This window comes from Podarcis liolepis (assembly GCF_965112155.1).
Source record: "Podarcis liolepis genome assembly, chromosome: 3".
Taxonomy (NCBI): Eukaryota; Metazoa; Chordata; class Lepidosauria; order Squamata; family Lacertidae; genus Podarcis; species Podarcis liolepis.
In genome coordinates, this window is record NC_139557.1 from 21,556,632 (window position 1) to 21,584,594 (window position 27,963).

General features: G+C 42.9%; 1 protein-coding gene across 2 annotated transcripts in view; it reads right to left on the bottom strand.

The window, feature by feature from the left end:
* LDAH (lipid droplet associated hydrolase) overlaps positions 1-27,963 on the bottom strand; it is a 99,018-nt gene that overhangs the window by 20,697 nt on the left and 50,358 nt on the right. For both annotated transcript variants that reach the window (XM_083495713.1, XM_083495712.1), the window contains one exon: positions 15,645-15,882. In XM_083495713.1, coding sequence (XP_083351839.1) covers positions 15,645-15,882 — 238 coding nt within the window. The remainder of the gene's footprint in view (positions 1-15,644; positions 15,883-27,963) is intronic.

Sequence of the window (27,963 nt, forward strand, 5' to 3'; positions counted from 1 at the left end):
CCTGCAATGTTAGTGTCAGGTGGGCCTTCCTGGGTTGACAGTATTTGTCTGCACCAAGCAATAGAAAAAAGGTTTAAATTTGTTTTAAAAAAACAAACAAACCAGGGCCAGGACTGTGGGGTTTTTCTTTCACAGAATGTCTACTTTGATTTTGGATTAGATTGCGATCCTCATATTTTTTATCGTACCCTCCATTATTTCTCCGATGAAAACAGGGATGTCCTAAGGGAAAGTGGAACATTCCAGGATCAAATCAGAAACCAGGACGGCTTCTGTAAATCCGGGAATGTCCCTGGAAAATGGGAACACTTGGAGGCTCTGGTCCCACAGAAGTGATGAGAAAAATCAGGATTGTAATATAACAATTAATCAGTCTGTGGGTATCAATTAATCAGTCTGTGGCTTGGGCAATCCAACAGCTTGACAAAGCTATCTTGAACTGATAAGACTTGGGAAGATCATACATTTCTAGTCATTTATACGTGTCATATGGGAGGAGGCAATGAAAGACTAGGAGCTTGAAGGTTTTCATTTGCTCCTAGGTCAGGTCTAGTGCGCTTAGCTATGGGGGGGGGGGAAATCACACTATGATCCTGCCGGTGACCTCTCTTCTGACCTGGAAGATGAGATTGCTGGCTTTCTCCCCAACACCCCGACAAACAGAGGTGATTAAGCATTGGTGTCAGTTAAGTCACATGCCTTTGCTAAACAGAGATGGCTAACTGTGCCAAAAGGCACTTGATTTATTCCTGATGCCGCAACATTGATGGGACTCAGAATCAAGGACCAAGAGAAGAAAAGAGAGCTTTATATCACCAGTAGCTATTTAACCCAAAGTGTCACGGCCAAAGCTTAATATCCACACCAGCTAAATTAATAGTTCTTCCCCCACCCCACCCAAACAAAGCATAATGACTGAAATCAATCAAATCCCCCAGCCTTAGTCTTTAGGGCTATTTGACACCAATTCAATTAACCACCAATTGTCTGACAAACAAAGTTGCATGTACAGCACTGAAGTTCAAAACCATTCATACACTTAGACTACACAACAAGGCAAGGAAACTCGACATTTTCAAACCATATTAGATCAATTTCAAAAATTAATTTAAGATTAAATGAAGAATGACTTCTGCTTTGAGGCAACGGTCTAGTAAATAAAGATTTAGCGGTCAAATTTTCAGTTGGAATAGCCTTTATGTATATATGGAGAGACATTGATGGACTGCCTTTTAAAAAAATTAAAATCATGTTCTTGGTCACAGACCAAACAAGAAATCTATTACATTCCCTCTAGGGCTGCATTCCCACCCTTCCAAACTTTAAAGTTCGCCAATGGATAGTTTTCAATTTGCATAGATTACAGCGACTTGCACAAAGGAGCAATCACCATTTCTCTTCCTCTGGGAGAAGTGGTAACTTTCATTCCATCGACAGAGGGATTCATCTAGCGATTTAATCTACAATCTGAACCCGCTTCCATGGTCCATAGTTATATCAGCCACAGTACACGTTTGTTCTCTGGAAGCCCTCAGGTTTCTGCTTGATTAGAGCAACTTCCCAATGCCACCTGGTCGCTGGTCTGCAGCAGAGAAAATTGTTAGCGGAGAAGTTAACTGAAAACTCTCATTGGAAAGTTGAACAGTCATAATGTGTTGCTTGCGGCTATGTGCACTGTTAAGTTAGAAATTTGTCAGTTAAGGGGGGGGGGATTCCAAACAAATGTGGTCTACACATGTCAAACCAATTTAGGAATACAGGAGGGTTCGGCATGACAGACTTAAATTTAGAAGTGGATGTGAGCCCTGCGCCAGGCAAAAAATGTATGATACCGCAACCGCTAGCTCTTGGTCCCCACAGCACAGCGGCGCAAGAGACAACGAAGAAACAAACAAACAAACAAAATCATATCTGATTCCTAAGCCAAGCATCTGCATTCCTCTGTGACATAAAACATGGATACGAAGTGATGTCACACTAATGGAACAATACAGAAGTTCCAAGTAAGATTGTTTTCCACTTGGTTAGCCAAAGCATCTGAGGGGCAGAGGGGAAACGACGAAGAAAGAAAAACACAAAGAAATTTCCAACAAAGATGCTCACAGCGATAGCTCCAGCCTGCCACCTTTTATAAAGTCATTCTTGCAGATACAGACAACCTAGAAAGTTTGCGCTATAGACTACAGGCATGTGGAGAACCAAAGAGCTACTCAAAACCAGCAGCCTATCAAATTCCCTTTGTGCAAATTTGGTGTTTCTGAGACTGTTCTCTCTAGGCAACCTGTCTAGGAGATTGTTTCTTTAGTGTTGGGGTTTTTTTTAATCAGTTGTGTACAAAGGATTTCCTTACCTTTATTGCTGGGATGACTAAAGGTAAAGGTAAAGGGACCCCTGACCATTAGGTCCAGTTGCGGACGACTCTGGGGTTGCGGCACTCATCTCGCTTTATTGGCCGAGGGAGCCGGCGTACAGCTTCTGGGTCATGTGGCCAGCATGACTAAGCTGCTTCTGGCGAACCAGAGCAGCACACGGAAATGCTGCTTACCTTCCCACCTATTTATCTACTTGCACTGCGTGCTTTAAAAATGCTAGGTTGGCAGGAGCAGGGACCGAGGAACGGGAGCTCACTCCATCGCGGGGATTCGAACCACCAACCTTCTGATCGGCAAGCCCTAGGCTCTGTGGTTTAACCCACAGTGCCACCCGCATCCCTGCTGGGTTGACTAGCACAGTCAAATGATGGTTAATATGTTGCACTAAAAGTTGTTGCATGCAGACAGGTAGCTGCTAGGTGGTGGGCTTAATGACAGAGCCCATGCAAGATAACAAGGATATCAAGTTGATCAGCTCAGAAAGGCTTCTCTCATGGACCCCCTTTCCCTATATTTCCCCATCACCAATGGCACAGGATCCAGCTCCTCTTCTCTGCTGCCTTTGACTTTGCTCAGTCTTAGCCATCTATCTGGCACATATCTGCTGGCAGAACGGCTCCAGTGGAAGTGCATTTTGCCCGCATATCTGCAACGATGCCAGTGTTTCTTGCATTCTACCAGTGCATTAGGACTACCACAGCCCCACTGTTGATGCAACACTGGTATAAGATTGTACCCTTAGACTTTCAAAAAATTGTTTTCTTAGGGGGAACGTACCACCATCTGCTAACATTTTTGCCTGGTAAGCTGCCCATCTTACTGTAAAATTCTTTCAGAGGAGCGTAACACTAGTTTTCTTTCCTGATTATTATTTGCTTCCAGGAAGGCATGCTTTGCCATTCCTCATACATCCCCCCCCTCCCTGGTAAGCAGAAAACTAGCAAGTCAGGAAGGGTATAATTCTTCCATATGCTAGCTTTCTACTGGATTTTGATGTGGGAAGGCATATAAACATCTGATTCTGCCTCTCCACCGTCATTTATGTTCAGAAGTCACACAGTCCTGGGAGGAGCGTTTTATGAACGCCACAATTCAACTGTTGAACAGCAATGGAAAAACTGAAGCATTCCCTTGATTCATCCTGGGCCTGTTTGAATTTTTTATTCTTTGCTAACATGAGGTTTGTACTTGACAACTTTCCGCCTAAGGACTGATTCCCATTCCTATTTTCACACGGTCAAAGTCGGAACAAATTGGCATTTCTGATAAATGGTGCTGAATCTGAACCAGAGCTGTAAACAACCCCGCTTTGAGACCACAGTTGAGTATAGCAATCCTGGGTTCTCGAACGGCTCCATTTTCGAACATTTTGGCTCTCGAATGCTCCGGTTTTCGAATGCTGAGCGTGCTACGCGGTTTCCGTTTCAAGTTTCCCTACTGTACTTTCCCTACTGTACTTGAGGCTTCTGCTTTCAGTTTTTGGCTGTTGAACATTTTGGAAGTCGAACGGTGTTCTGGAATGGATTATGTTTGACAACTGAGGTTTGAATGTACACCCAGGTTTAGTAGTGGCTGGTTGTGGTGAGGGAGAGCCATGGAGCCTCTCTTATGGCACTGGGCTAATAACTACAGCTTATCTGGACCAGGCTGGGTGGGGGAGCTGAGTAGCAGTGAGGTCGAGGCTGTGGCAGTCTTGCAGGTGTATCCATGCAGCCTCAAACCCACCACCATCCCAGCCCCACCTCAGACCAAACCCACCCAGGTAAGTTGTGGTGATGCTGGTGTTGAGGGGGATGCCCCACAGCTCTGCCTTACCACATCTGTCAGGGGCTAGACTGAGGAGGAATGGTGGAGACCGCCCCACCTTCCCCTGAACCTTCCCAAGAACAGGAGGTGTGTATAGATTTAGAACAGTGGTTTGCAGAAGGGCATAGTTCGAAGGGCAGAAGCTGGGAAATATTGGATGAGGAACAGCAAGAAGAGGCACCAGAGGAGAGACAGCTGACAGACTCAGTGTCCTTGGAAAGCATTCCTGACCCCCTCCCCAGGACCAGATGGACATTGAGGGTAGTAGAACAGAGAGCTCAGAGGCAGAAAGCTCAGATTAGCTGACGTAGCAGTGATGTAGAATAGGAGAGACATAGGGGATGGGACTGTACTTGGAGCAACGCCATATTTAGGGAAAGCTGCATTCCTTAGTTGCTCTCTGTGAATTATCGAATAAATTGCTTGGTAATAACTTTTATCGTTTCTCTGATTCTTGGTTGTCACCGCAGGAGGGATCTGATTCCCCAAAGCCTGACAGCACCAGTGGTTACTGCCCTGATTCAACAGGGATACTAATACATTTTTCCCCAGAACCCAGCAAGTGATGACACAGATGAATATTCATATAATTGGATCAACATTTGGTGGTAGAAGGAAACTGTATAAAGTCATTGCTATAACTGTGTTTGGATCAGTCTTCTATTATTCATTTGGCTGCACAGTTCAGAGTAATAATCCACGTCATCCCTATCTCTCTAAAGATTCCCTGGAATTCCTGAATTCATCCTTGGACTGGTCCTTTAGTAGTTAGGAGTCTGGCTGCGATAAAGGCATTTTACCCCTCTCTCCCCCAAAGCAACCTCAGGTGTTATAACTTTGAGTGGTTGTGGTTAAATAGCATGTTTGATATAGGTTTTGGACAAGGTAGTATGGCCAATGTTTGCCTCCTGCCTCCTTTTTCTGTGCCCTGCCTCCTTGTGCGTCACAAACCCATTCAAGCCATATGGCCCTACTGGCATTTTTTGTTGTTACAGAGGTTCCTCACTGTGAGAAGTGAGGTTACAGGGAACCAGGTAGAGGGCCTTCTTGGTGGTGGCACCCTCCCTGTGGAACGCTCTCCCATCAGATGTCAAGGATGTCTGATGTCTTACTGTGTTTTAATTTGTTGGAAGCGGCCAAACTGGCTGGGGCAAGCCGGTCAGATGCATGGCAAATAAATAATAATTTGTTGTTGTTGTTCGGCCGAACAATGAAGCCCATATCTGACTTGGGCTGGTAGGAAGAGGAAGGGCTAAGTCACCACTGCCAGAGGAGGTGAGACTGAGAAGCCCTTCCATCTTGACCTCGCTTTTCTCTTGATATGAAATTTATGATATCTGGAGGGGAAGGGATAGGGCAAATCCCAAGGATGAAAGGGTCGTTCTTCAGACGAACTCCTCCTCCACAACAGGAAATTTTAGATGTTGGAAATGAGGCCTTATCTGAATCGGTTACACCAAATGACATCACCAGTGGTGAATGGGACCTTGCTATAGCACTTCTCCCTTGTGCCTGAGGCACTGAGGACTGCTGACTCCCATGCTTTGACACCTGGCACTAGGGGCCGGCCCTTATATTTAACTCATTGTACACAATGTTTCAATTGTCATTAACACAATTCGTTATTTATTTTATTTGGAAAGATTTATAACTTTTAATAGATGGGTGGGGTATAAATAAAACATTATTGTTATCATCATTAATCACTAAGTAGTTTACTATAGAACAGTATAGTCATCAACTATATATTTTGGAAAGCTTTTTTTTTGCTCTTTCTGCTGTCTATGCATTTGGACACCTCTTAAGATAACAACAACAACAACAACTTTTATTTGTATCTCGCCCTCTCCGACCGAAACCAGGCTCAGGGTGGCTAACAACAAATATATAACATTGGTATAAAATCAAACAATAATTAAATTACCTTCTAAAAACAAGTCAGGATCAAAGATATTATACTCTATGGTGGTCCTAAGATGAAGGAGCAAGTTTATGTCAATGTCTTGACACAATTTGATTCTGTTTTGAATCAGGATGGCAGACTAGACCTTTCAAAACTGCACTGATTTTTTTTTAGAATTCTTAGAATTCCCAAACAGCAGGCACTTTCTGCTCGTTAATTTTTTAAAATAAAAAAATGAGCAGCCAAATGAAAATTATCAAATCTGTAAATAAAATTAATCAATGTTGTAAGCAGCTTGTGGCGCTACAAAACTCAGAAATGTTAAATTAGCACATGCTTCTTTAAGGATCTGCAAGTCATTCGATTATCTCTTAACGTTGATGCCAAGAAATTTGGGAGTAAAAAAACTGAAAACTGAAGCCTATGCATTCAAGGTCAGACAAATTTTGCTGCTCTGTAGATGTGCTGCCTTGGGATGTCTTACAGTTTTGCAGATATGCCGGCACACAAAACTCTTAGAAGGCATGCTACTTCACTATTTCCCCTAAATACTACTGCCCCTAGAGACTGTGTGGGGTGCTTGGGTGCAGTTAGGCTGGTCCTGCCTAATGACCCATATCTGACAGAAGTATTTCCGCATATGGGTCTTTTTCAATATCTTCTCAATCTCACCTCTCTCTCTCTCTTTCCTTCCTTTCAGCACGTTGCATGACTCACTGCAACGGAGTTCTCCTTCAAACGGGAACCTCAGGAAGGATGTCAGAAACCCCCAAACTGTGCTTAATATTTCTTGGAAGTCATGAACCGTTTTCATTATCAAAGCATTCAAGCTTCATGAGCAATATTTATGATGGAAATAAAACTGACAGCTTTTAATATTTTTTTTATTTGAAGAAAGAAAAAAAAAAAAACCAAAACCCCATAATTATGGAAACCAAACCAAAACGGGTTTTTGTTTTGTTTTTTTGACACAGGGCATCTGTAGGGAAATCAAAGCTCTTACCAGCAATAAAGTGACCTTGTTAAACTTTCCCCTCTTTCTCTATTTCGGAAACAGGGCAAATTATAAAGCGGAGTCACTTTGACAAATGAATAGGTACGTAAACATAATAAATCCTTTAAAAGCCATTCACTTCTCTTCACTAAGTTAATATGAGCATCACACTCTTAAATAGGGAAAACCTTAGTGAGTGAGGGGGAACAAAGCAGACATGGAGTTTCTTTCAAGCCACACTTAAGTGCCGTCTTGGGAAGGTGAGTTGTCCGACAACATTAAGCAAACATTTTAGTCAGGCATCACACAGGAAAATAAACAGTAGCAGAGGAAATGTGAAAATAGTAGAGGCTGCTATTCCTTGGCCTCCTTTCCTGGAAGGCAGGTGGTAAAATATAACGTGTTTCCACAGGTAAGGGAAACACTCTCCTGAAACTATATATTATGGAATATCATTCCTAACGTCAAATAGCATAGCTAACAGCAACTGTGCAAGCGCAGGAACATTCGAGCTATGCTGTCATTGGGTTTTCTAGCTAGTTAGGTATAAGACGGGAGCTGCAAAGGCGCTTTAATGAAGAAGGCACTCCAATTTGCAGAAGACTGTGGGCACATCCGCTTGTTCTGGGGTAATGACTCAGTATATGCTTATACAACTTTTCTGCTCAAATGTAGTTTGGAGCTTAGCCATATACCATGCCTTTCGGAAAGGACGAAGAAGAAGAAGAGGCGTTTGGATTTGATATCCCACTTTATCACTACCCAAAGGAGTCTCAAAGCGGCTAACATTCTCCTTTCCCTTCCTCCCCCACATCAAACACTTTGTGAGGTGAGTGAGGCTGAGAGACTTCAGAGAAGTGTGACTAGCCCAAGGTCACCCAGCAGCTGCATGTGGAGAAGAGGGGAATCGAACCCGGTTCACCAGATTACGAGTCTACCGATCTTAACCACTACACCACACTGACACAAAGTGAAAGGGCACCATGCAGGAGTGCCAGCTTGGCCCTGCGGCCATGGGTGCTAGGCAGCGTGCATGGCCCTGGCACCGAAATTTGTGGGTGCCTAGCCCCAGGAAGTTGGCACTTATGGCACCATAAGATATCTGAGTGGAAAATGTAGCACGGGAATGTTTCTACACCACCATGGAAAGGACCATTTACAGCAATATTATGAAAGTTTGTACATATTTTCCACAGTGTAAACCCACAAAACCTTTGTAGCAGGTTGTACAAAGCTTATTAGATCCACGCTTAGACACTGTCAGAGCTCTCATTTTTGGAACTGAGATTAGTTGTTCCAGTGAATTAAGCAAAACCAAGTGAATTTTCTGAGGATCAGGGCATCACTCTCATACTGCGGCGTTCTCAATGAATACCCACTCTTTTCACAATTCCTATTTGTTAGCTCTTAGTGTTAACCAAACAACGGCTGTGCATTACTGATTCATGCATGAATCACTGTGATGCACAGTACTGTATTATGAATCATGCTTAACACACACAAGATACACTCCTGGGTTTCCGCTTTTCTTTTTGTTGAGGTTCAGCTGAAATAAACAAGAGGTCTGTGTTGAAAAGACATCATATGTGTCCAGGGGGAATTTCGAAAAATCGGCACAACTTTTTGACAACCCCCCCCCCCCGAAAAGCTCAACAACTTCTTTTGTGTCCAGATTTTTACTTCTTCAAATACGACAACCCTAATTTAATGCTTAAGAATAAAATTTAAAATATTTACTACCATAATTACTTTGACCCTTTCCTAATGGTGGCAGCAGCAGTGCCATGGAAGGATTTTTATTATTTTTAACCAGCTCCTGAAGCTTAAAATCTTATCTGAGCACCGGCGGTGTTTAAAAAGCTCCGAACTAGAAAGGATAACATCCTACCCACCATTGTTTCATTCTGGCCAGAATTATCTGTATCTGAAGGACTTGAACGATGAAAAGTACCAGCTCATATTACAAAACTGGCCTATTCAACGTGGGCTGAATGGATCCCCTCAGAACTAGATGAAGCAGTCATCTAATGGTCTTGTCATGTCGGCAATATGTAAGTTAACCCACATTTATTATCAAAGTGCTGCGTAATGTATATAAAGTACAGACATATTAGGAATGTAGGAAGATGCCTTAAATTGAACTAGACCAGGGGTCAGCAAACCTAAATATATAAAAAATAGAGTGCCACACATGACCAGCAGTCGAAAAACTTAACTGTCCCAAGTGAACATTTATGGTGCCTCAGACACATATTTCAATATTAAAAATAAATCAGAACTTAGACTGTGTTAAGAGAAAGTTCCATTCCTGATTCAACACTCATTGCTTAATATCAGTAATAGGCAGCCGGTGGCCTGTATGCAAAAACCACCTGCGCCACCACTAACTCACATCTTGTAACAAATCAAAAGGGACCTTTTAGCTTCTGCTAATCTCTTAACTACAGGCTTCATAGAGCCAGGACTTTCTTTCTGAAGACTCTGTCTTCAACCCTGGAAAAGCGTTGCGCTGCCTTTTAACCTCTCCCCAAGGCCAAAAGGGAAAGGAGAAGGAAAGGAAATGAGAAAGAGCTTTGCTGCTCTGCCCAAAACTGGCCCTCTAATTGCCAACTATTAGGCTTTTATACCCATCAATATGATTTTCTTAATATAAAGCAGGAAGAAGAAAACAGAGCAAAGAAACCATTTCAAATGCTGTTTCCCAAGATAAGATTCCTCCCCGCTCCCTGGTCTCTTCCACCATTTCCAAGTATCATAAAATAAACCGTCTCCATTACTCCCCTGGTCAATAAACAGGTTAAACAAACAAGGAAATTCCTCAAGAGAAGCCACAGATTCAAGATTGCAAAGACTGGCCACGTATAGGCTATTCAGAGGGAAGGGTTGTTTTTTTTCATTTTTGCTTACTGTGCTTATCTGTATCTTCATTGTCATCCAGAAGTTAACCTCTGACCTACAAGCCTGCCTCTCAAAAAAAGAGAAAGACTCGCAATGTTTATCCATTATGTAATGTCTGTGCTTTTGTGGAAATTTTACCGAAACAAATGGAGGAAGTTTGCCCGTCAAGCTAGTGGACAATAAATCCTGTGCTGTTTAGACACAGGCCTGTCTGCCCTCACCTTAAAAACCAATACTGTACATACACATTTGCTGGAAAATATTTTTTCAGGTGTTACATTAATAAAATTGATAGAAATATGTACTGCTCTTCTAAAGCATGCTACAAATTAACAATGGATTGCATTCAACCAAGCTGTCAAACCTGATTCATTGCAATCGATGGACATGATCAAATAAGGTCCATGGATTCCAGCAGGTCTACTGTGAGTAGGATGACTTGGTTGGATAAAATCCAAACTACATTGCAAACGGTTTTCTTTTTGTAGAAGCCCACTTTCTAGAAGAGCTTGCATCTAGCAGCTTATACTGTTTCTACAACTGGAGAAAAATCTGAAGACTTCTGAATAGACCAGGTTGGGAAGTTCCATTATTTTCCAAGGGGAAAATGCTTGGGGATTTCATCTGTTTTGCAATCTGTGTAAAAGTGTAAGGCTGGAGATATCTACTGAAGAAGCTACTTTAAAGAGTCATGGCTTCACCCCAGAGAGTTCAGGGAGATGCAGTTTGTTAAGGATGCTCAGAGTTCTTAGGTGTTATGTACTGAGTTGAATAGGATCCAAAATGCAGCAGTCTGATTGGTCCTAGAACAATAGGATTCAGAATGCAGCAGTCTGATTGGTCCTCCAGGTGGAAGTGAATCCACAACCTGATTGGCCTACAGGAGAATCCCAGAATTAGCCAATCACGTGGGGCCCATTGTGTAAATAATGTATATAAAGCAGACATTCTGGGGGAACTTCCATTCCTCCTCACCACTATGAGCTGAATAAAGAGTATGAAATCCACTCTCGACTCTGAGTATACTTCATTAGGAGACACCTATTTCCCTCACAAAACTACAATTCTCAGAGAGGTATAAGAATCAATCCCTCTTCAAAGGCAAAGAATCTTGTTAATGTGAGCATTATCTGGATTGTGTAGAGAGGAGCACAGGCTAATGCAATTTCAGTTGTTGAGTCTTCCTATGTACCTGGGAGCAAAATCTTGATTTTAGCAAAAGTCTCCCATTAACCAACAACACAACCAGAATCATGCCCCGGGGTCCTGCTTTTTCTTAATGGTGCTTTGCTTTTTGGCCTGGGTGGAAACAGGGCTGGGTGCTTAGGTCTTGCTATAATTAAGTTTTCTAAATCTCATTTCCTTTTCAGAGGAGAGAAAACATATTGTTGTGAGTAAGCTCCGGATGTGGTAACGAGTCCCTGGCAGGTTAGTTTGTTCTGACAGATGCATAACTTTTAAGGAAACTTTTTACCATCTTTTCTGCCCTTCATCGTGGTTTTTATTGCAATTACAGCAATGAGGCAGATGTCCGTGCCAAAGGTAACACGCATACATTTTTTAATGAGTTGACACAAACTTCCTGGAGAGGAGGAATAAATTCATTTGCTGAATATTTCTGAGCCATACCTAACAGGTTATTAAAGGGCAAGAGGATATGGCCTAACAAAGTTTGTTCCCATTTTCTTTCCCCGTACAAATTCACAGAGGTAAAGTGGAGTTAGAATAGGCAAGATTGCTGACCAAGATACTGTCAGTTATTGCTAATCTGAAGCATATGCTACGGGCCACGCCACTTCCTAGATTACTTACCTATACAGGAAGGTCTAAGAGCTTGTTGCTATATAAAACTTTTTCCCTCTCAAAGTCTTAATGTTTGTGGGCATTTCCTTTGAACTCAGTCAACCACAATGATTCATTTCCAGCGAAGGCCACTCATTGAAATCAATGAGTACTTAATTTTATTTAAAGGCAGCTAGCAAAGTACAGCCAAATAAAACTAGTCACTCTCAATACTGGCTAATTACGTAAAGAGATTTCGAAAGCTGTCAAGAGAGGGGACCAAATCCCAAAATGGTGTAACGCTATTGGAGCCAAAGGAGCTCTTTTGCTGCATTGCAACAGCGAAGTTTCCAGTGCTTCGCCCAAATACCACAGCGTTCTCTCTCCTTGTGCCTGAAATCATTCCCTTAGCCAGAACAAAGCAATTTCTGAGTCCCAGGTTGCTTAAAATAAGGTCTGCCTCTGGCCTGTGAGTTTCACCTGCAACTATTGGCCCAAAATTGCCACTGAAGAACGTTTACCTGGCCATATAGGCTTTACCTTCTCCTTCCTACAAAATTAATCATTAACCTTGCATAGACTTTTTGCATGAAATACACAAACACACACACACTGTTTTTCTGGGTGTTATACTGGATTGGACGAAGTGAATATTGTTTTTATATAGCGGACAGATGAAGAACTGGGAGTTGTTTATTTTCTGAATCTTATTTTGCTATCTTTCTCTTTTAACCTCTTTTTGACTCTTTTAAAAAAGTTCTTTCTCTCCCCCCCCCCATTTCTTTCACCCTTCCCCCCTTTTTGTATTTTTACAGTGGTACCGTGGTTCTCAAACTTAATCCATTCCGGAAGTCCGTTTCAAAACCAAAGCATTCCAAAACCAAAGTATGCTTTCCCATAGAAAATAATGCAAAATGGATTAATCCATTCCAGACTTTTAAAAACAACCCCTAAAACAGCAATTGAACATGAATTTTACTATCTAATGAGACCATTGATCCATAAAATGAAAGCAGTAAACAATGTACTGCAGTCGCAGAATCAATCAGTCAGTAGCTGAACTGGGTTCCACATAGTCACAAAAACAAAACAAAAAAGCCGCAAAAACAAAAATGCAAAATAAATAGCAAAAACAGAGAGACCTCAGCGTAACACTCAAAACGGAAGTGTGGCACTCAAACTGTCAGCATAACACTCAAGACAGAAGTGTGGCACTCAAGAAGGAAGCACAACACTCAAAACGGAGCATGTTTGGCTTCCGAAAAAAGTTCGCAAACCGGAACACTTACTTCCAGGTTTGCAGTGTTTGGGTTCCAAGTTGTTTGAGTACCAAGGCATTTGAAAACCAAGGTACCACTGTATTGTATTTAGATAAAAGTCTTGGTTTGGTTAAAATAAAGGAAAATATATTAAGTTTCGTATTTTTCTCTATAAACTTTAATAAAATTTATTTTAAAAATAAATTAAACAAGGGGCATTGAAAAAGACAATTCTGCTCCACATGTCTCAATTTCACTTGAGCAGTAAGTCTGCATGCATTCTGCTCTGCCAATCCAAATGGGGTCTTTCTGAATGCATGTTTTTTCCTCTGCCATCCCAATTGATGATGTAACACTATCTGATTATGTTTGAGACACAACTGCCATATCTTTATTATAAAGCCAAGTTGGGTGTGCCTTTTCTGGTTTCTCTATTATTGACTGTTACGAAGTTTTCAAGTATGAAAACTGCTCAAATGTATTTTCCAAATAACAACAACAATTGATTGGCTTTTGCGAACAACATGTTTGCATACACTCTGTGGTACAAGAAGAGGTGTGTCCATATAGGTGACATATAGGTATTTCATATAGGTGACAAAGAACACTAGATAATTATCCTAAGTGGCCTAAGCTATAGCTTTCAACAGATTTAACTGCGACAAAATAATCAGTAAGGGTTAGAGGAAAAATATGAATGAGAAAGGAAAAAGGTGTGTGAAGTTCTTTGGAACAAACATAGTAAATGTATGAAAAATAAAATATAAAGGAATCTTCTAGCTTAGTATTTGAAAAATAAGCAAACCAATCTTCACACACACACACACGGATTTCTATTTTTGCGCTTCCCCTAAAAATCACATCTTTGTTTATGTCTAAATTCTCTAGCGGCCAGTCATAAATCTCCAAAGTAGTGGTAATGGAGATTTCTAATAACATATTATCAATCTATTCAATAGAAAACCAAAGACTCTGGAAAGCCCAGTATGTAGCCGAAATAACTCCTAGGATCTGTGTTTTATCCTCTGAATTAACTGATTTTAACAAATATATGGCTTGTTCTACAACTGTCCATAGTATTGGTAAGGTGATTAGTGCAGGTGGAAGACACCAGCCTAGTTTGCAGGTAAAGGTAAAGGACCCTGGGTGGTTAAGTCCAGTCAAAGGCAACTATGGGGTCGTGGCGCTCATCTTGCTTTCAGGCTGAGGGAGCAGGCGTTTGTCCACAGACAACTTTCCGGGTCATATGGCCAGCAAAACTAAACCACTTCTGGCACAACGAGACACTGCGACAAGCACCAGAGCGCACGGAAACGCTGTTTACCTTCCTGCCGCAGTGGTACCTACCGTATTTTTTGCTCTATAAGACTCACTTTTTCCCTCCTAAAAAGTAAGGGGAAATGTGTGTGCGTCTTATGGAGCAAATGCAGGCTGTGCAGCTATCCCAGAAGCCAGAACAACAAGAGGGATTGCTGCTTTCACTGCGCAGCGATCCCTCTTGCTGTTCTGGCTTCTGGGATTCAGAATATTTGTTTTCTTGTTTTCCTCCTCCAAAAACTAGGTGTGTCTTATGGTCTGGTGCCTCTTATAGAGTGAAAAATACGGTATTTAGCTACTTGCATAAGCGTGCTTTTGAACCGCTAGGTTGGCAGGAGCTGGGACAGAGCAATGGGAGCTCACCCCATCGCGGGGATTCGAACTGCCGACCTTCTGATCAGCAAGCCCAAGAGGCCCAGTGGTTTAGACCACAACGCCACCCACTAAGCCAAAGCATGGCCAAGTGGGGAGGCAGCAGGAGGCAGGCCCTGGGGAGGTGAGGTGGGCTCCCCGGAGGCAGCGGCAAGGGTGCGGCGTGCTGCAGCGCCAGCAAGTCCCTCGTGCCGGGCCCGTCCTCGCCCGTGGCTGCAACCATTTTCCCAGCGCAGTGGGCAGTGGCAGTGGCCGAGGCAGGCAGGCAGGGCCGCTGACTACGTACCGCTAGCCTCTGGGGCGGGGAGGTGGACGGGCAGGCGGGGAGAGGTCTCAGCGGGTGGGCAGGAAGAGGTGGTGCGCTTGCAGTCGGGCGAGGAGGCCGCAAGCAGGAGACGGGGCACACGGGGTCCAGGGCACGCGGGGTGCCTCTCTCCTCTGCAATCCCCTCCCGATCCCGGGCAGGCCGGATCCAGCCTGCAAACCATAGTTTGAGGACCCCTGATCTAGTCCAACCCCCTGCAATGCAGGAATATGCAGCTGTCTCATATGGGGATCGAACCTGCAACCTTAGCTTTATCAGCACATGCTCTACCCTATGGAGCTATCCAGGCAGATCTTGGCTGTGAAAGCAGAAAGCAGGACTACATGAGGTTTTGTCTAATCCAACAAGGCTCTTCTTAGGTAAACGCTGCAGATCATGGAAAGAACGAGTTTTCCCTAAAACAGCAATTTATTCCTTTTTTTGGAGACAAGGCATTTTCGTTTTTCTTCAATTCTGTACTGAGGAAAACAACCAGAACCACCGCTATACGCTCAAATCCTTAAAAACTTCTTATCACTAGGTTATTGTCCCCTTAAGATCCATATCCTTCAAAACAGCATGCTAGACAGGAATATTTAGGGGGAAAGAGGAAGTATTACTCGCTGTTTCTACTTACCAACAGAATCGAAATTGAGAAAATCTATAGTAGTCGCTAGTGTAGCGTCATCTAGGTGCAGTACGACAGATGCCAAACGTAACATGAAGTGTTTTATTCTGTCTGGGAGAAACGATGTGAAGTAGGAAAACATGTACAAGGGATAACGAAACCAGGTGAGCAGGGGTGTCATGATCTTGCCTTGTGGGGACTCAGCCATACGTTCCACTGTTGGAAACAGCAGCAGACTGCGGAGAATCTGGAAAGACATGAAAGGGAAAATGGTCAAACAACGTGCGACTCAGAAAAAAGGCAGAATTTGACTAGTTCACACTCCTACTGCCCCAGCTGAATATATTCCTGAATGGAAGCTTATTCTGCAATCCTATATACTCTTACCTGGGAGTAAGCACCATTGAGCTCAATGGGACTTACTTCTGAGTAGACATGCATGTCACTGTGCTGTAAAGTAGCAAAAATCTCAAACTTCCTCCCTAGAGTCACTAAGGTTTCTTCCAGTCTTGAGATAACAATGGGCCACAGTGCCTCTTTGAGTTCTTAGAAACAAACCCTTCCCAAACTCGATTCACTTTCCCCTGGGAAAATATGTACCCTCTGCAACCAGAAGTCAAGGTAAAGGTAAAGGGACCGCTAACCGTCAGGTCCGGTCGTGAACGACTCTGGGGTTGCGGCGCTCATCTCGCTTTACTGGCCGAGGGAGCCGACGTTTGTCCGCAGACAGTTTTTCTGGGTCATGTGACCAGCATGACTAAGCCGCTTCTGGCAAACCAGAGCAGCGCACGGAAACGCTGTTTATCTTCCCGCCAGAGCAGTACCTATTTATCTACTTTCACTTTGATATGCTTTCGAACTACTAGGTTGGCAGGAGCTGGGAACAAACAACGGGAGCTCACCCCGTTGTGGGGATTCGAACTGCCGACCTTCTGATCAGCAAGCCCTAGGCTCTGTGGTTTAGATCACAGCGCCACCTGCTTCCCAGAAGTCAAGGTACAAACATGAAAACATCTTTCTTGTCCATGGGGCCACGAGTGCAGATCACCCCTTTGAGGGTTTGAAAAAGGGCTTCCTCCACTATTTTACTGAATTCAATTTCCTTGATCTAAGCAAAATCCCCTTCTTCAACATAGTAACTCAAAATTCTGAAATACAGTCAGAAAAAATAATCATCATAATGTATTTTTCATTTATTGTTATCATTTTTTTCAATTTGTTCCACAGACTCTTGCCAAATAAGAGCTTCAGAATTCCTAGCTGGTGACAGTCAAAGCTTTGCCCCTGGTAAATCCAGCCAATAGTAGCCTTCTTTACACCTAAGTAAGCACGGCATGCAAATATCGGAGCGAGGGATCGCTTGACCATGTCCATCGGAATGACTTGGGAAAACTGGCAGGCAGGGAAAGGCAATCCATGTTATCAGGGGTTGCTGGTACCAAGGACAGATTGCTCATCAAAGCTTCGGCAGCCACAATCATGCATGTGCACATGGCGTGTTTATGCGTGTCTATTCTATAAGAGCAAACTGTTTTGAATATGAAATAGAAAACATATGTGGGTGTGCAGATCATTTCCCTCTCATCGAAGGGAATGCAAAGCCCTGCTTTTGTTACGAGCTGACTGGCAGGTGGTTGAAAACGCTTGGAGACTGATATGAAATTCTTAACGTTTGCAGATTTCAGAATCTGCACGAATGTTTTGTTTTAGAGTGCCTGGGACCACCCAGCCAGATGGGTGGGGGTATAAATAATAACATTATTCTTATTCTTATTCAAAATAAAAAATTCCTTCCAGTAGCACCTTAAAGACCAACTAAGTTAGTTCTTGGTATGAGCTTTCGTGTGCATGCACACTTCTTCAGATACGATGGACTTCCATTTCATGCGGCTCAATGTGGTGCCTTCCATGGTTCCAGTAGTAGATAGGTAGCCGTGTTGGTCTGCCATAGTCAAAATAAAAAATTCCTTCCAGTAGCACCTTAAAGACCAACTAAGTTAGTTCTTGGTATGAGCTTTCGTGTGCATGCACACTTCTTCAGATTCTTATTCTTATTGTTATCTTGGACTCTTCGCTTGAGACCACCACCTTGGAGAAATGAACATATTCAGCTTTTGCCCTTTGCTTCCTCTCCTGCCCATTCATCAAATGTTGGGTGGCATGTTCTTCATTGAAAATGTAGTTATAAATAATAATGTCAATTACAGTGGTACCTTGGGTTATATACACTTCAGGTTACAGACTTCGCTAACCCAGAAATATTACCTCAGGTTAAGAACTTTGCTTCAGGATGAGAACAGAAATCGTGGTCCGGCAGCACAGCAGCAGCAGGAGGCCCCATTAGCTAAAGTGGTGCTTCAGGTTAAGAACAGTTTCAGGTTAAGAACGGACCTCCGGAACGAATTAAGTACTTAACCCGAGGTACCACTGTATACTAAATTTTAAGGCTGCATAAACTGCTATTTTTTTGGGAAGAGAGCTTGGAGAGAGCAGGGTGGGGCTCCAGGATAACAGAAATTCAGTAGGTATTCTGCTTTGTGGTTCAGCTTTCAAGCATACGGTCTTATAATTAGACAAAATGGAAAACAAAATGGGAAATGTGTGTGCCATATCACGCTTTAGGAGAGAAATATTTTTGAAAGGCTTTCTTCTGTCAGCACAAAGGAGGAGGTCAATTACATCTGAAGAACTCTGTACAACATCCAACACAACACACTGCGTTGATTCTGGATGAAGAAAAATGCATTCTGGAAAGAAAGAAAGAAAGAAAGAAAGAAAGAAAGAAAGAAAGAAAGAAAGAAAGAAAGAAAGAAAGAAAGAAAGAAAGAAGGAAGGAAGGAAGGAAGGAAGGAAGGAAGGAAGGAAGGAAAGAAGGAAGGAAGACATTGAGCTCTCCCTTCTCCCCCCTTTAAGACATCCAACAACTGAAGCAGAAGAATACAGTGCTGTACTGATATTAGATTACATTGTAAGGTAAAGGTAAAGGTACCCCTGCCCGTACGGGCCAGTCTTGACAGACTCTAGGGTTGTGCACTCATCTTACTCTAGAGGCTGAGAGCCAGTGCTGTCCGCAGACACTTCCGGGTCATGTGGCCAGCGTGACGAAGCTGCTCTGGTGAACCAGCACCAGAGCAGCACACGGAAACGCTGTTTACCTTCCCGCTATAAAGCGGTACCTATTTATCTACTTGCACTTAAGGGTGCTTTCGAACTGCTAGGTGGGCAGGAGCTGGGACTGAAAGATGGGAGCTCACCCCGCCGTGGGGATTTGAACCGCCGACCATGCGATCGGCAAGTCCTAGGCGCTGAGGTTTTACCCACAGTGCCACCCGCGTCCCCAAAGATTTCATTGTGGTTTTATGCAATTAACGTTAGAAGCAGCTCTGCTTCCGAGGCAGATTTTGTCCTCTTCTTGGGCACATCATGGTCTACAGATGGGGGAGTGGCATGCTACACTTACAACTGGGGGAAAACCCAACAGACCTACTCAAAGTAACGAGGACCATCAAACACTGTAAGCAGCTTCAAGAGCCATATTTTCCACGTACAGTGGTACCTCAGGTTACATACGCTTCAGGTTACAGACTCTGCTAACCCAGAAATAGTACCTTGGGTACTATTGCTTCAGGATGAGAACAGAAATCGTGTTCCAGCGGTGCAGTGGCAGCAGGAGGCCCCATTAGCTAAAGTGGTGCTTCAGGTTAAAAACAGTTCCAGGTTAAGAACGGACCTCCGGAACGAATTAAGTTCTTAACCCGAGGTACCACTGTATCTGGATCTTTAGCCGACTCCTTCCAATCACAGAAACTTAAATAGAAAACTTATTCTTAATTAATAGCTCACAATGCATCTTGAATGACTGAAGTTAAGAGACTCACGGGCATCCTTTTAACCATGCTCACTGAGAGCCAGTTTGCAGATGATGGAGCTTTTGCACGTCTTCGTCGGGAGAGATTCCATATAAACGGAAGTGGCAAAGTGAGAATTGCCTTTTTATGTGACCTCATAGAAGAGGGCAATGAGGAGGAAAGGCTGACGGGCCTCTTAGGTGTGGGCAGAAAGCTAAGTGATTTAAAATAGATAGGCAAGGAAACGTGTAACCTCTTTTGCTCTTTAACGGTATATGATATATCGGTAAAACAACAGCTGATGGGAAACGGGAATTGAACATAAGGAATGGATTGTGAATTACAGATGCCATTATAGATGCCATATGAATTATAGATGCCATATCAAGAAGCAAAAGGGGGGGGGGGAACCTGAGATATATCTAGGATGAAGAGTGAAAAGTCAACTTTTTTTTTTAAAGCTGCACACGAAAGATGATAAGAAGATAGGAAAGGGAAATTAACATAGAAATAATAAGCAATGATTTAGAACAGATAGGCAAGGGGTTGTATAAGGGTATACAATATTGTTTGGTAAATATACAAGTAAAGGTAAAGGGACCCCTGACCATTAGGTTCAGTCATGGCTGACTCTGGGGTTGTGACGCTCATCTCGCTTTATTGACCAAGAGAGCCGCCGTATGGCTTCCAGGTCATGTGGCCAGCATGACTAAGCCGCTTCTGGCAAACCAGAGCAGCGCACAGAAACATTGTTTACCTTCCCACCGGAGCAGTACCTACTTAACTACTTGCACTTTGACGTGCTTTCGAACTGCTAGGTTGGCAGGAGCAGAGACCAAGCAATGGGAGCTCACCCCATCGCGGGGATTCAAACCGCCGACCTTCTGATTGGCAAGTCCTAGGCTCTGTGGTTTAACCCACAGCGCCACCCGTGTCCCAAAATATACAAGTAGGAATGGATAAATCAACAGTTGATGGATAATGGGAGTTGAACACAAGGAATGGATCGTGAATCAGGGATAAATGTGCAATACTAAGCTGTAATGGGGGGAAACCAGGAACGCGTCTAGGACGAAGAGAGAAAAGTCAACTTCTTGTATTAAATTTGATGTAATATGATGTAGCTTGGCATTGATTCATTAAAAAAACTGGAAAAACCAATAAACATCAATAGGCAAAAGAGGTGCAGGCAGGAAGCAAGGGGATGGAAATGCTCAGCGGGGGACAAAAATGGGGGGTTGAGGAGGGTCAGTTGGGGGGGGGAGTGAAAAATGTCACTATTTTCATCTGAGTAATGTTGGAGGGTATGAAAGTATAATCCTGAATTGGCAAGGATATATACGCATGGCTGGGGTACAGGGTCCGTGGGGAGGAATGTAGGTGATTGAGGTCAGGTGGAAATGAAATGCAAAAAGAAAACTGCCAGGAAAGCGCTTTTGGATCACATTTAACTTTAAATAGGAATGATAAAATTTCTATGAAAATATTAATATTTAATGCGTTCCATTTAATTATGAATGCAGCCGGCAATCTACCAGCATACATAAATTCTTGAATACGACATAGCTCTTTCGTCCCCTCTTCCAAGGATGTTTCAAAGATGTGAAGAGGCAAGTAACACACCATTGCGTGTCGTCTCATGTGTGGCTTTGACGCTAGGCTTTGCTACGTGTGCTTTGACTATTCAGTGTACAAATGTTTCTCTTAGTACAGTGGTAACTCGGGTTACATACGCTTCAGGTTACATGCGCTTCAGGTTACAGACTCCGCTAACCCAGAAATAGTACCTCGGGTTAAGAACTTTGCTTCAGGATGAGAACAGAAATCGTGCTCCAGCAGCGCAGCAGCAGCAGGAGGCCCCATTAGCTAAAGTGGTGCTTCAGGTTAAGAACAGTTTCAGGTTAAGAACGGACCTCCGGAACGAATTAAGTACTTAACCCGAGGTACCACTGTACAAACGTTTCACTTAGTAATCAATATGTTTTGGACCAAATTTTACACCAATTTACACAAATTACACCAAATTTTAGCTTTCTGACTTTAACAAATGCAGCATAACTATTCTGACCTACAGTGATGCCCAAGTGTCTTTGAAGACATTTCTGCTAATCATAGATGTTATATTTCCATCTCATTGCAGATGAGGTCAGAAGACCATGAGTCTATAAAATATCCTAAGCAGATATTTCAAAACGTGATATAGTATTTATTTAATCATGTTCAGAACCCCAAACATTCCTTTAATATTTGCATATTTAGGTCAGCCAGTTAACTGCCACTTCTAAACCCCCCAAAGCTTTAAGAAGATTATAGATTACTCTTTCAAACCATTGGCATATTTTGGGGTGGATCTCAGATCTAGCTCTTCATTTTAACATAAGGAATCTATAGCACCACCTATAGCACCACCTACGTTCTTATGAACCAGTGCAGGATCCCTCACGAGATTCTGAGCCCCCCAGAACTTTAAAAGTCATAGTCTAGGCTTACTCCTGTTGCCCACACTCATTATTAACGTATTTCCACTGACTGAGAGGCTTCCTAGATGCTTCTGCCTTGAACTTGAAGCATGGGAGGTCCTAACAAAAAAATTTATAATTTAGGCAGAATATTTGGACTATTTGATATGTATTTGTATAATGTGGAACATTAAATGTGATTTGATTGGATTGTTAAAATGGGAAACTTAATAAAAATGATTAAAAATAATAATGCTTCTGCCTATCTCCTCTGTTTACCAATCAAAATTATCTTTACCAGTAGGTGTCACCCGTGACTAGCATCTCTCTTCCATAGAAATGGCTTGGGCAGGGCAATAGAGTCTACTGACATTTGACCTTTTTAATCTGTTAGAAGCCATGGAAGAGAAATAAAGCTAGAAGATTATAACTGAGGCGGGGTGGTAGATGAGAAAACTCAACCCACCCTAAGCGCAACAGAACTATGTGTTCTTCCTGCGGGTGTTCATCTTTTGGAGTCTGCAGGGAGAGATTTCCCTCACAGAACACGTTGTAGAAGAAGCAATCTAGCCAGCCTTGTTTCTGGAGGAACCTTTTAAACTTAAGGTAAAGTAAAGGTAAAGGAGACTCTTGAGAGTCTCATGGACTGCAAGAAGATCAAACCTATCCATTCTTAAGGAAATCAATCTTGAGTGCTCATTGGAAGGACAGATCCTGAAGATGAGGCTCCAATACTTTGGCCACCTCATGAGAAGAGAAGACTCCCTGGAAAAGACCCTGATGTTGGGAAAGATTGAGGAGAAGGGGATGACAGAGCACGAGATGGTTGGACAGTGTTGTCGAAGCTACAAACATGAGTCTGACCAAACTGCGAGAGGCAGTGGAAGACAGGAGTGCCTGGCGTGCTCTGGTCCATGGGGTCACATAGAGTCAGACACGACTAAACAACAACAACAAAGGTAAAGGACCCCTGGACAGTTAAGTCCAGCCAAAGGCAACTATAGGGTTTCAGCGCTCAGCTCACTTTCAGGCTGAAGGAGCTGGCATTTGTCCACAGACAGCTTTCCAGGTCATGTGGCCAGCATAACTAAACTGCTTATGGCGCAACAGGACACCGTGACAGAAGCCAGAGCGCACGGAAACGCTGTTTACCTTCCCACCACAGCAGTGCCTATTTATCTACTCGCACTGGTGTGCTTTCGAACTGCTAAGTTGGCAGGAGCTGGGACAGAGCAACGGGAACTCACTCCGTCGAGGGGATTCGAACCACCGACCTTCTGATCGGCAAGCGCAAGAGGAAGTGAGGAGAAAGAGTGTGCATGTTTTTTCTCTCTTCATACTGTGCTTTCTCACTTCTCAGAAAAATGGGACAAACAAGGGAGGCGTTCGTGGTGAGTTCCAGCACCCCTTTTTCTAGAAAAATAGCACTGGGGCAGGGGCAGATTTTCTGTCCACTAACCATATCTCACCGATGCCAATCTAGAGGCATCGGGACTGAACTTTAGACCTGCCAAATTACCGAGTTCACTGATGAAACTGAAATGCTCCATCAGACACAAGAGCCAAATAGCTTGTTGGCTCACGCAACGTCAGCAACAGATTCAACGGTGGTTGAGGTTCACTTCCACTCCTGAGGAGGAAATAACTTTGGAGCTTGCTTGCTTGCTTTTGCGGAATAACCTGCTTTGAATTATTGGGGCGGGTGTGCACGCACAAACAGTTAATGTAATCAACATCAACCAACAAGAATGTATGACTTAGATTCCATGCTATGTATGTAACTTGCAGTTCCCAATGAACTTCAGACTTTGATCAAATCAGCTGGCAGGAACAGGAAGCAATCCATTATTTTCATAACTGATGACCCCAGAAAGAAAAGCTTTATCCAAATGCAGCGCTTGTAGCTGCTGAGCACTGATCCATATAAAAGAAAAAGCCTCTGCATGTAAAACAAAAAGCATAATTTAAAACAGTGTCTCCCAGACAGTTTTTGGACTAAAGTTCCTATCACTCCTGACCACTGTGTCCTGCTAGCTACGGATGATGGGAGTTGTAGTCCAAAAACAGCTGGATATCCAAGTTTGGGAAAGAGATTTAATATAAGACAGCTTGCATGGGGGGGGGGGAATAACAGTGTGGAAATTTCACAAGCGCTCATAATAGATCACTAGCGATTGCCAACTCTTTGAAGAAACCCATGGAAACAAAAAAAAGTTGTGTCTGTCAGATATAACACTTAATTTTGATATATTTCCATTCACTTCCATGTCCACCAGCTGTGCTGGCAGCAGGAAAGTCCTTATCTGTCAGGTAAAACCTGATGCAGTTTTAAAAGGTAATGTAATGATGTATTTAGTGCTAGTTTATGGGCCACTTTTGACGTAACGTATCACACAAATCACCTTTTTGTTTAAGGCACATAGAAACCAGTAGGCAACATCACTAGGATCAAGAGAAAACATTTTATTATGAGAGATGTAACATGAAGGTTTCTATATCATAAAAGAACTCCCACACTGATCCTTTATCAGGTCAAGATTACTGTACATCAAAAGCAAGCTTAAAACCTGACCTTGCCATTCATATAAGCTTGTAATTATATAGACTGGAATACAATAAACCAATCACACCAGTTAGAGAACAAACAAATGACTTCACAATGAATCCAGTCAGTCCCACAAATGCACTGCACATTACTACTACTACTACTACTACCACCACAACAACTACTACTACTATTAGAATTTGCATAGCTCCCTATACCCTTAAGTCTCAGGGCAGTTCACAACATAAAATCACAATATAAAACACAAAATACATAATAAAAACAAGAAGAATTCAACAATCCCCATTCCCCAACCCATTTTGAAAGGGCACTGAATGTCCAGCCCAAAGCCTGGTTAAAGAGGAACGTTTTTGCCTGGCGTCTAAAGGTGTATAATGAAGGCACCAGGCGAATCTCCCTGGGGAGAGCATTCCACAGATGAGGAGCCACTGCAGAAAAGGCCCATTCTTATGTTACGACCCTCTGGACCTCTCATGGGAGAGGCACATGAAGAAGGGCCTCAGAAGATGATCTCAGGGTCCAGGCAGGTTCATATGGAGAGAGGCAGTCATTGAGTTGTTGTGGTCCTTCTGCTCCACAGCCTAACCCTTCCTTCCCATGGTCACAGCTACACCAACTATTCCTCACTAACAGACGTTCAAGAGCAGGCTTGAGTAAGGGAAGTAACCTGAAGTTTCATCTCACCCCTTACTAATCCAGTAGTTCAGGTCAACAGGCCTATGGGCCAGTGACCACATCTGCCACCCAGAGTACAGAATGGAGAAGCAAGCCATATACTTACCCTTCCTGAGCAAGGGGTTATCTAATGGACATTAAAGGGCATGCAGCTTCTTACATATTAAAGGAACTAGGCACCATGCCATTATTTATTTAGTCTATTCTATTGGGGTCTGGGTGTTTAACTTTCTGTGTGCGTTTTTAGTGATAATTTTATTCTTTTATTTGGGTTTCCCCTACCATCAAGCAGTATCTAAATTTTATGAAATAACTAAACATGCCATTATTTCACTGCATATGGAAGACGCATGCCAGGACCATGTGTTGCCAGGCACATAGTACACAGCAGATTTTACAAAGCTCACAGCAAACCGTTTGAATAACTTTTCTTGTTTTTTACGAATACTCCTTTAATATCAAATTAAACTACTGGCATATCTCAGCGCTTGCTCTCTCTCCTGTGGGCCTTTGAGGCTATAAATTCCTTGTACTCGCTTGTCTTCACTTTTACATGCGATACGAGAAACAAGCTGAATGGTGTCTCTGTGTAAATAAATAAATCAATACCACCCCATAAGCATAAATTGAAAAATTGCATTTGCATCTGGGTCCGTACGCTAGGCTATCAAGACATGTTTATAAACAATAAGTCAGCCCAACTTTACTCTGCCAATGAGTGATGCAAATCTTAATGTGCTCAGAACATGTTCATCCAACTAAAGAAACCTTGCTTGTTTTTCGAAAGCAATCAGCGAAGATTTCCATGCAAAGAGAAACATTTACTACTGTTAAGGCAGACCAAACCAGTTAACGGACTTAGTCATTCTCAATTATTCACCCCGTCGTTCCCCTTGTGTTTCTAGAAGGTGCAGCTATTTGTTTTTCTTTCAGCCCATCTTTGTACAATATGTAAAACTTAGATTAGATCTCTTGGGATCCCCTTAGGACATACACACCTGTGTTTCAGCAGACCTCTGACAATACATTTGCTACCCTGCGCTAGCATCACTTGAAAGAAAGAAAAAAACATTTGGCACAAAATCAGCTCTCTTGGAATCTGACAGAAAGCCTGAAAGGTTTCCATTCTTATTTCAGTATTAAGTTAAAACGACTATGATTTATTTCACAGAAGAAACAAATCTTCTGTTGGAAAGGCTTCCTTGCAAACCACAAATGTGTTTTGTAACTAAACCGAAGGAGATATGCTGCGTTTTGGCATTACAACCTAGCTTTACTTAGTGATACCGCAGAAACTCGAAATCAGGCAGTTCGTAAGTCGAACTTTGCAGGCTCACAATTCCTAAATGTATGTTGAACCCTGGCTTTATTCCCAGAAACTTTATATATATTTTTGTTTTTCAAACCAATATGGGTTTTGAGCTAATGTATATTTTATCTGCCTGTGTGGCACTCAAACTCACCATTTTTGTGCATGTTCATATGTTAACTGCTGTAACCCTTTACTTTATGAAGGAAATGGAAAAAGTTGTTTGCACTTGTTCTGTCTCTGCAACCTAAAACACTCCCCTTAAAATCCTATTTCACTGGATGCTGGAACTAGACACCCTCCCATTCACTCCAAACAGAGGAAAGATGCAAAAAGCTGCTCTCTAGGGTAGCTGAGTTGGTAGAGCACGAGTTTCTCAAACTTGGGTTTCCGGCTGTTGTTGGACTACGATGCCCATCATCCCTGGGCACTGCTCCTGCTAGCTAGGGATGATGGGCATTGTAGTCCAACCACAGCTGGAAACCCAAGCGTCAGAGCCACTGGACTGGGGTGTGGCAGGAGGTTCATCTTGCCTACTGGCAACCTATACAGCAAAGATTCCCTCTGATCCCTTGCGGGTTGTCAGCAGTCATCGAACCTTGGTGATGCAGCACAAGGCATAGGCACAGTGCAGAATAAGCCTGCCATTAAAAATAGGATTAGAAGTCATGCTTTTAACAGCCCGTGTGGAAAAAGAACTGTGTTTTCCTAAAATCTCACAGTAAAGCAAAGTTTGCTTTCCCATCCCAGAGGGCCATGTCACTGCTCTGATTAACAGTCAGAAACAACATTTTGCATTTGGTCAATGTTTGTGGACACGGTCCACGAGCTACAGATAGGCACCCCTCAGAAGAATTTCCTAATTGCAGCCACTAAATTCCTTTTATTCCCCCTGCAATGAAATTTCACCTTTCCATGAATGCAGTGCTTCAGCAAATGCCAAAGCAACTTTTCAAGGTTCCAACTCGAGCACCTGTAGCAAGATGCTTAATACTCCCCTTGCCTTACGCAAAAGGGAAAACCAAACATGTTCTCTTCACAATGCAATCAAGTGTGGTGGTGTATGTGCTTCTTCACGTAAGCGAGAGAAATGGAGTAACAGGTACTATTATCTACCAGCACCAATAGCAGAACTCGGTACCTAAGTTTAAGTTTGCATCAACATTTGAAATACGCACACGAAAAATTCCATTACAATAAATCTAAGTTTAGAATTAAATATTCAGCTTTATAGCATAGATCCTATTTTTGGGGTCCCCATAGGCATCTGGTCTGGCCGATGAGAAAACAGGATGCACAAAGGAAACAAATCTAACCAGGGCAGAGAGGGTGAAATGGCTGCTGGGTGATACTGATGACCCTGTGACTTATAAGGTGGCTCTCTGTGCCTTGGCAGCTAGGAAGATTAGAAAGAAAGAACTGGATGGGGTGGCGGTCAGTTGCAAAGGGGACTCAGAGATGTAATTTGCAC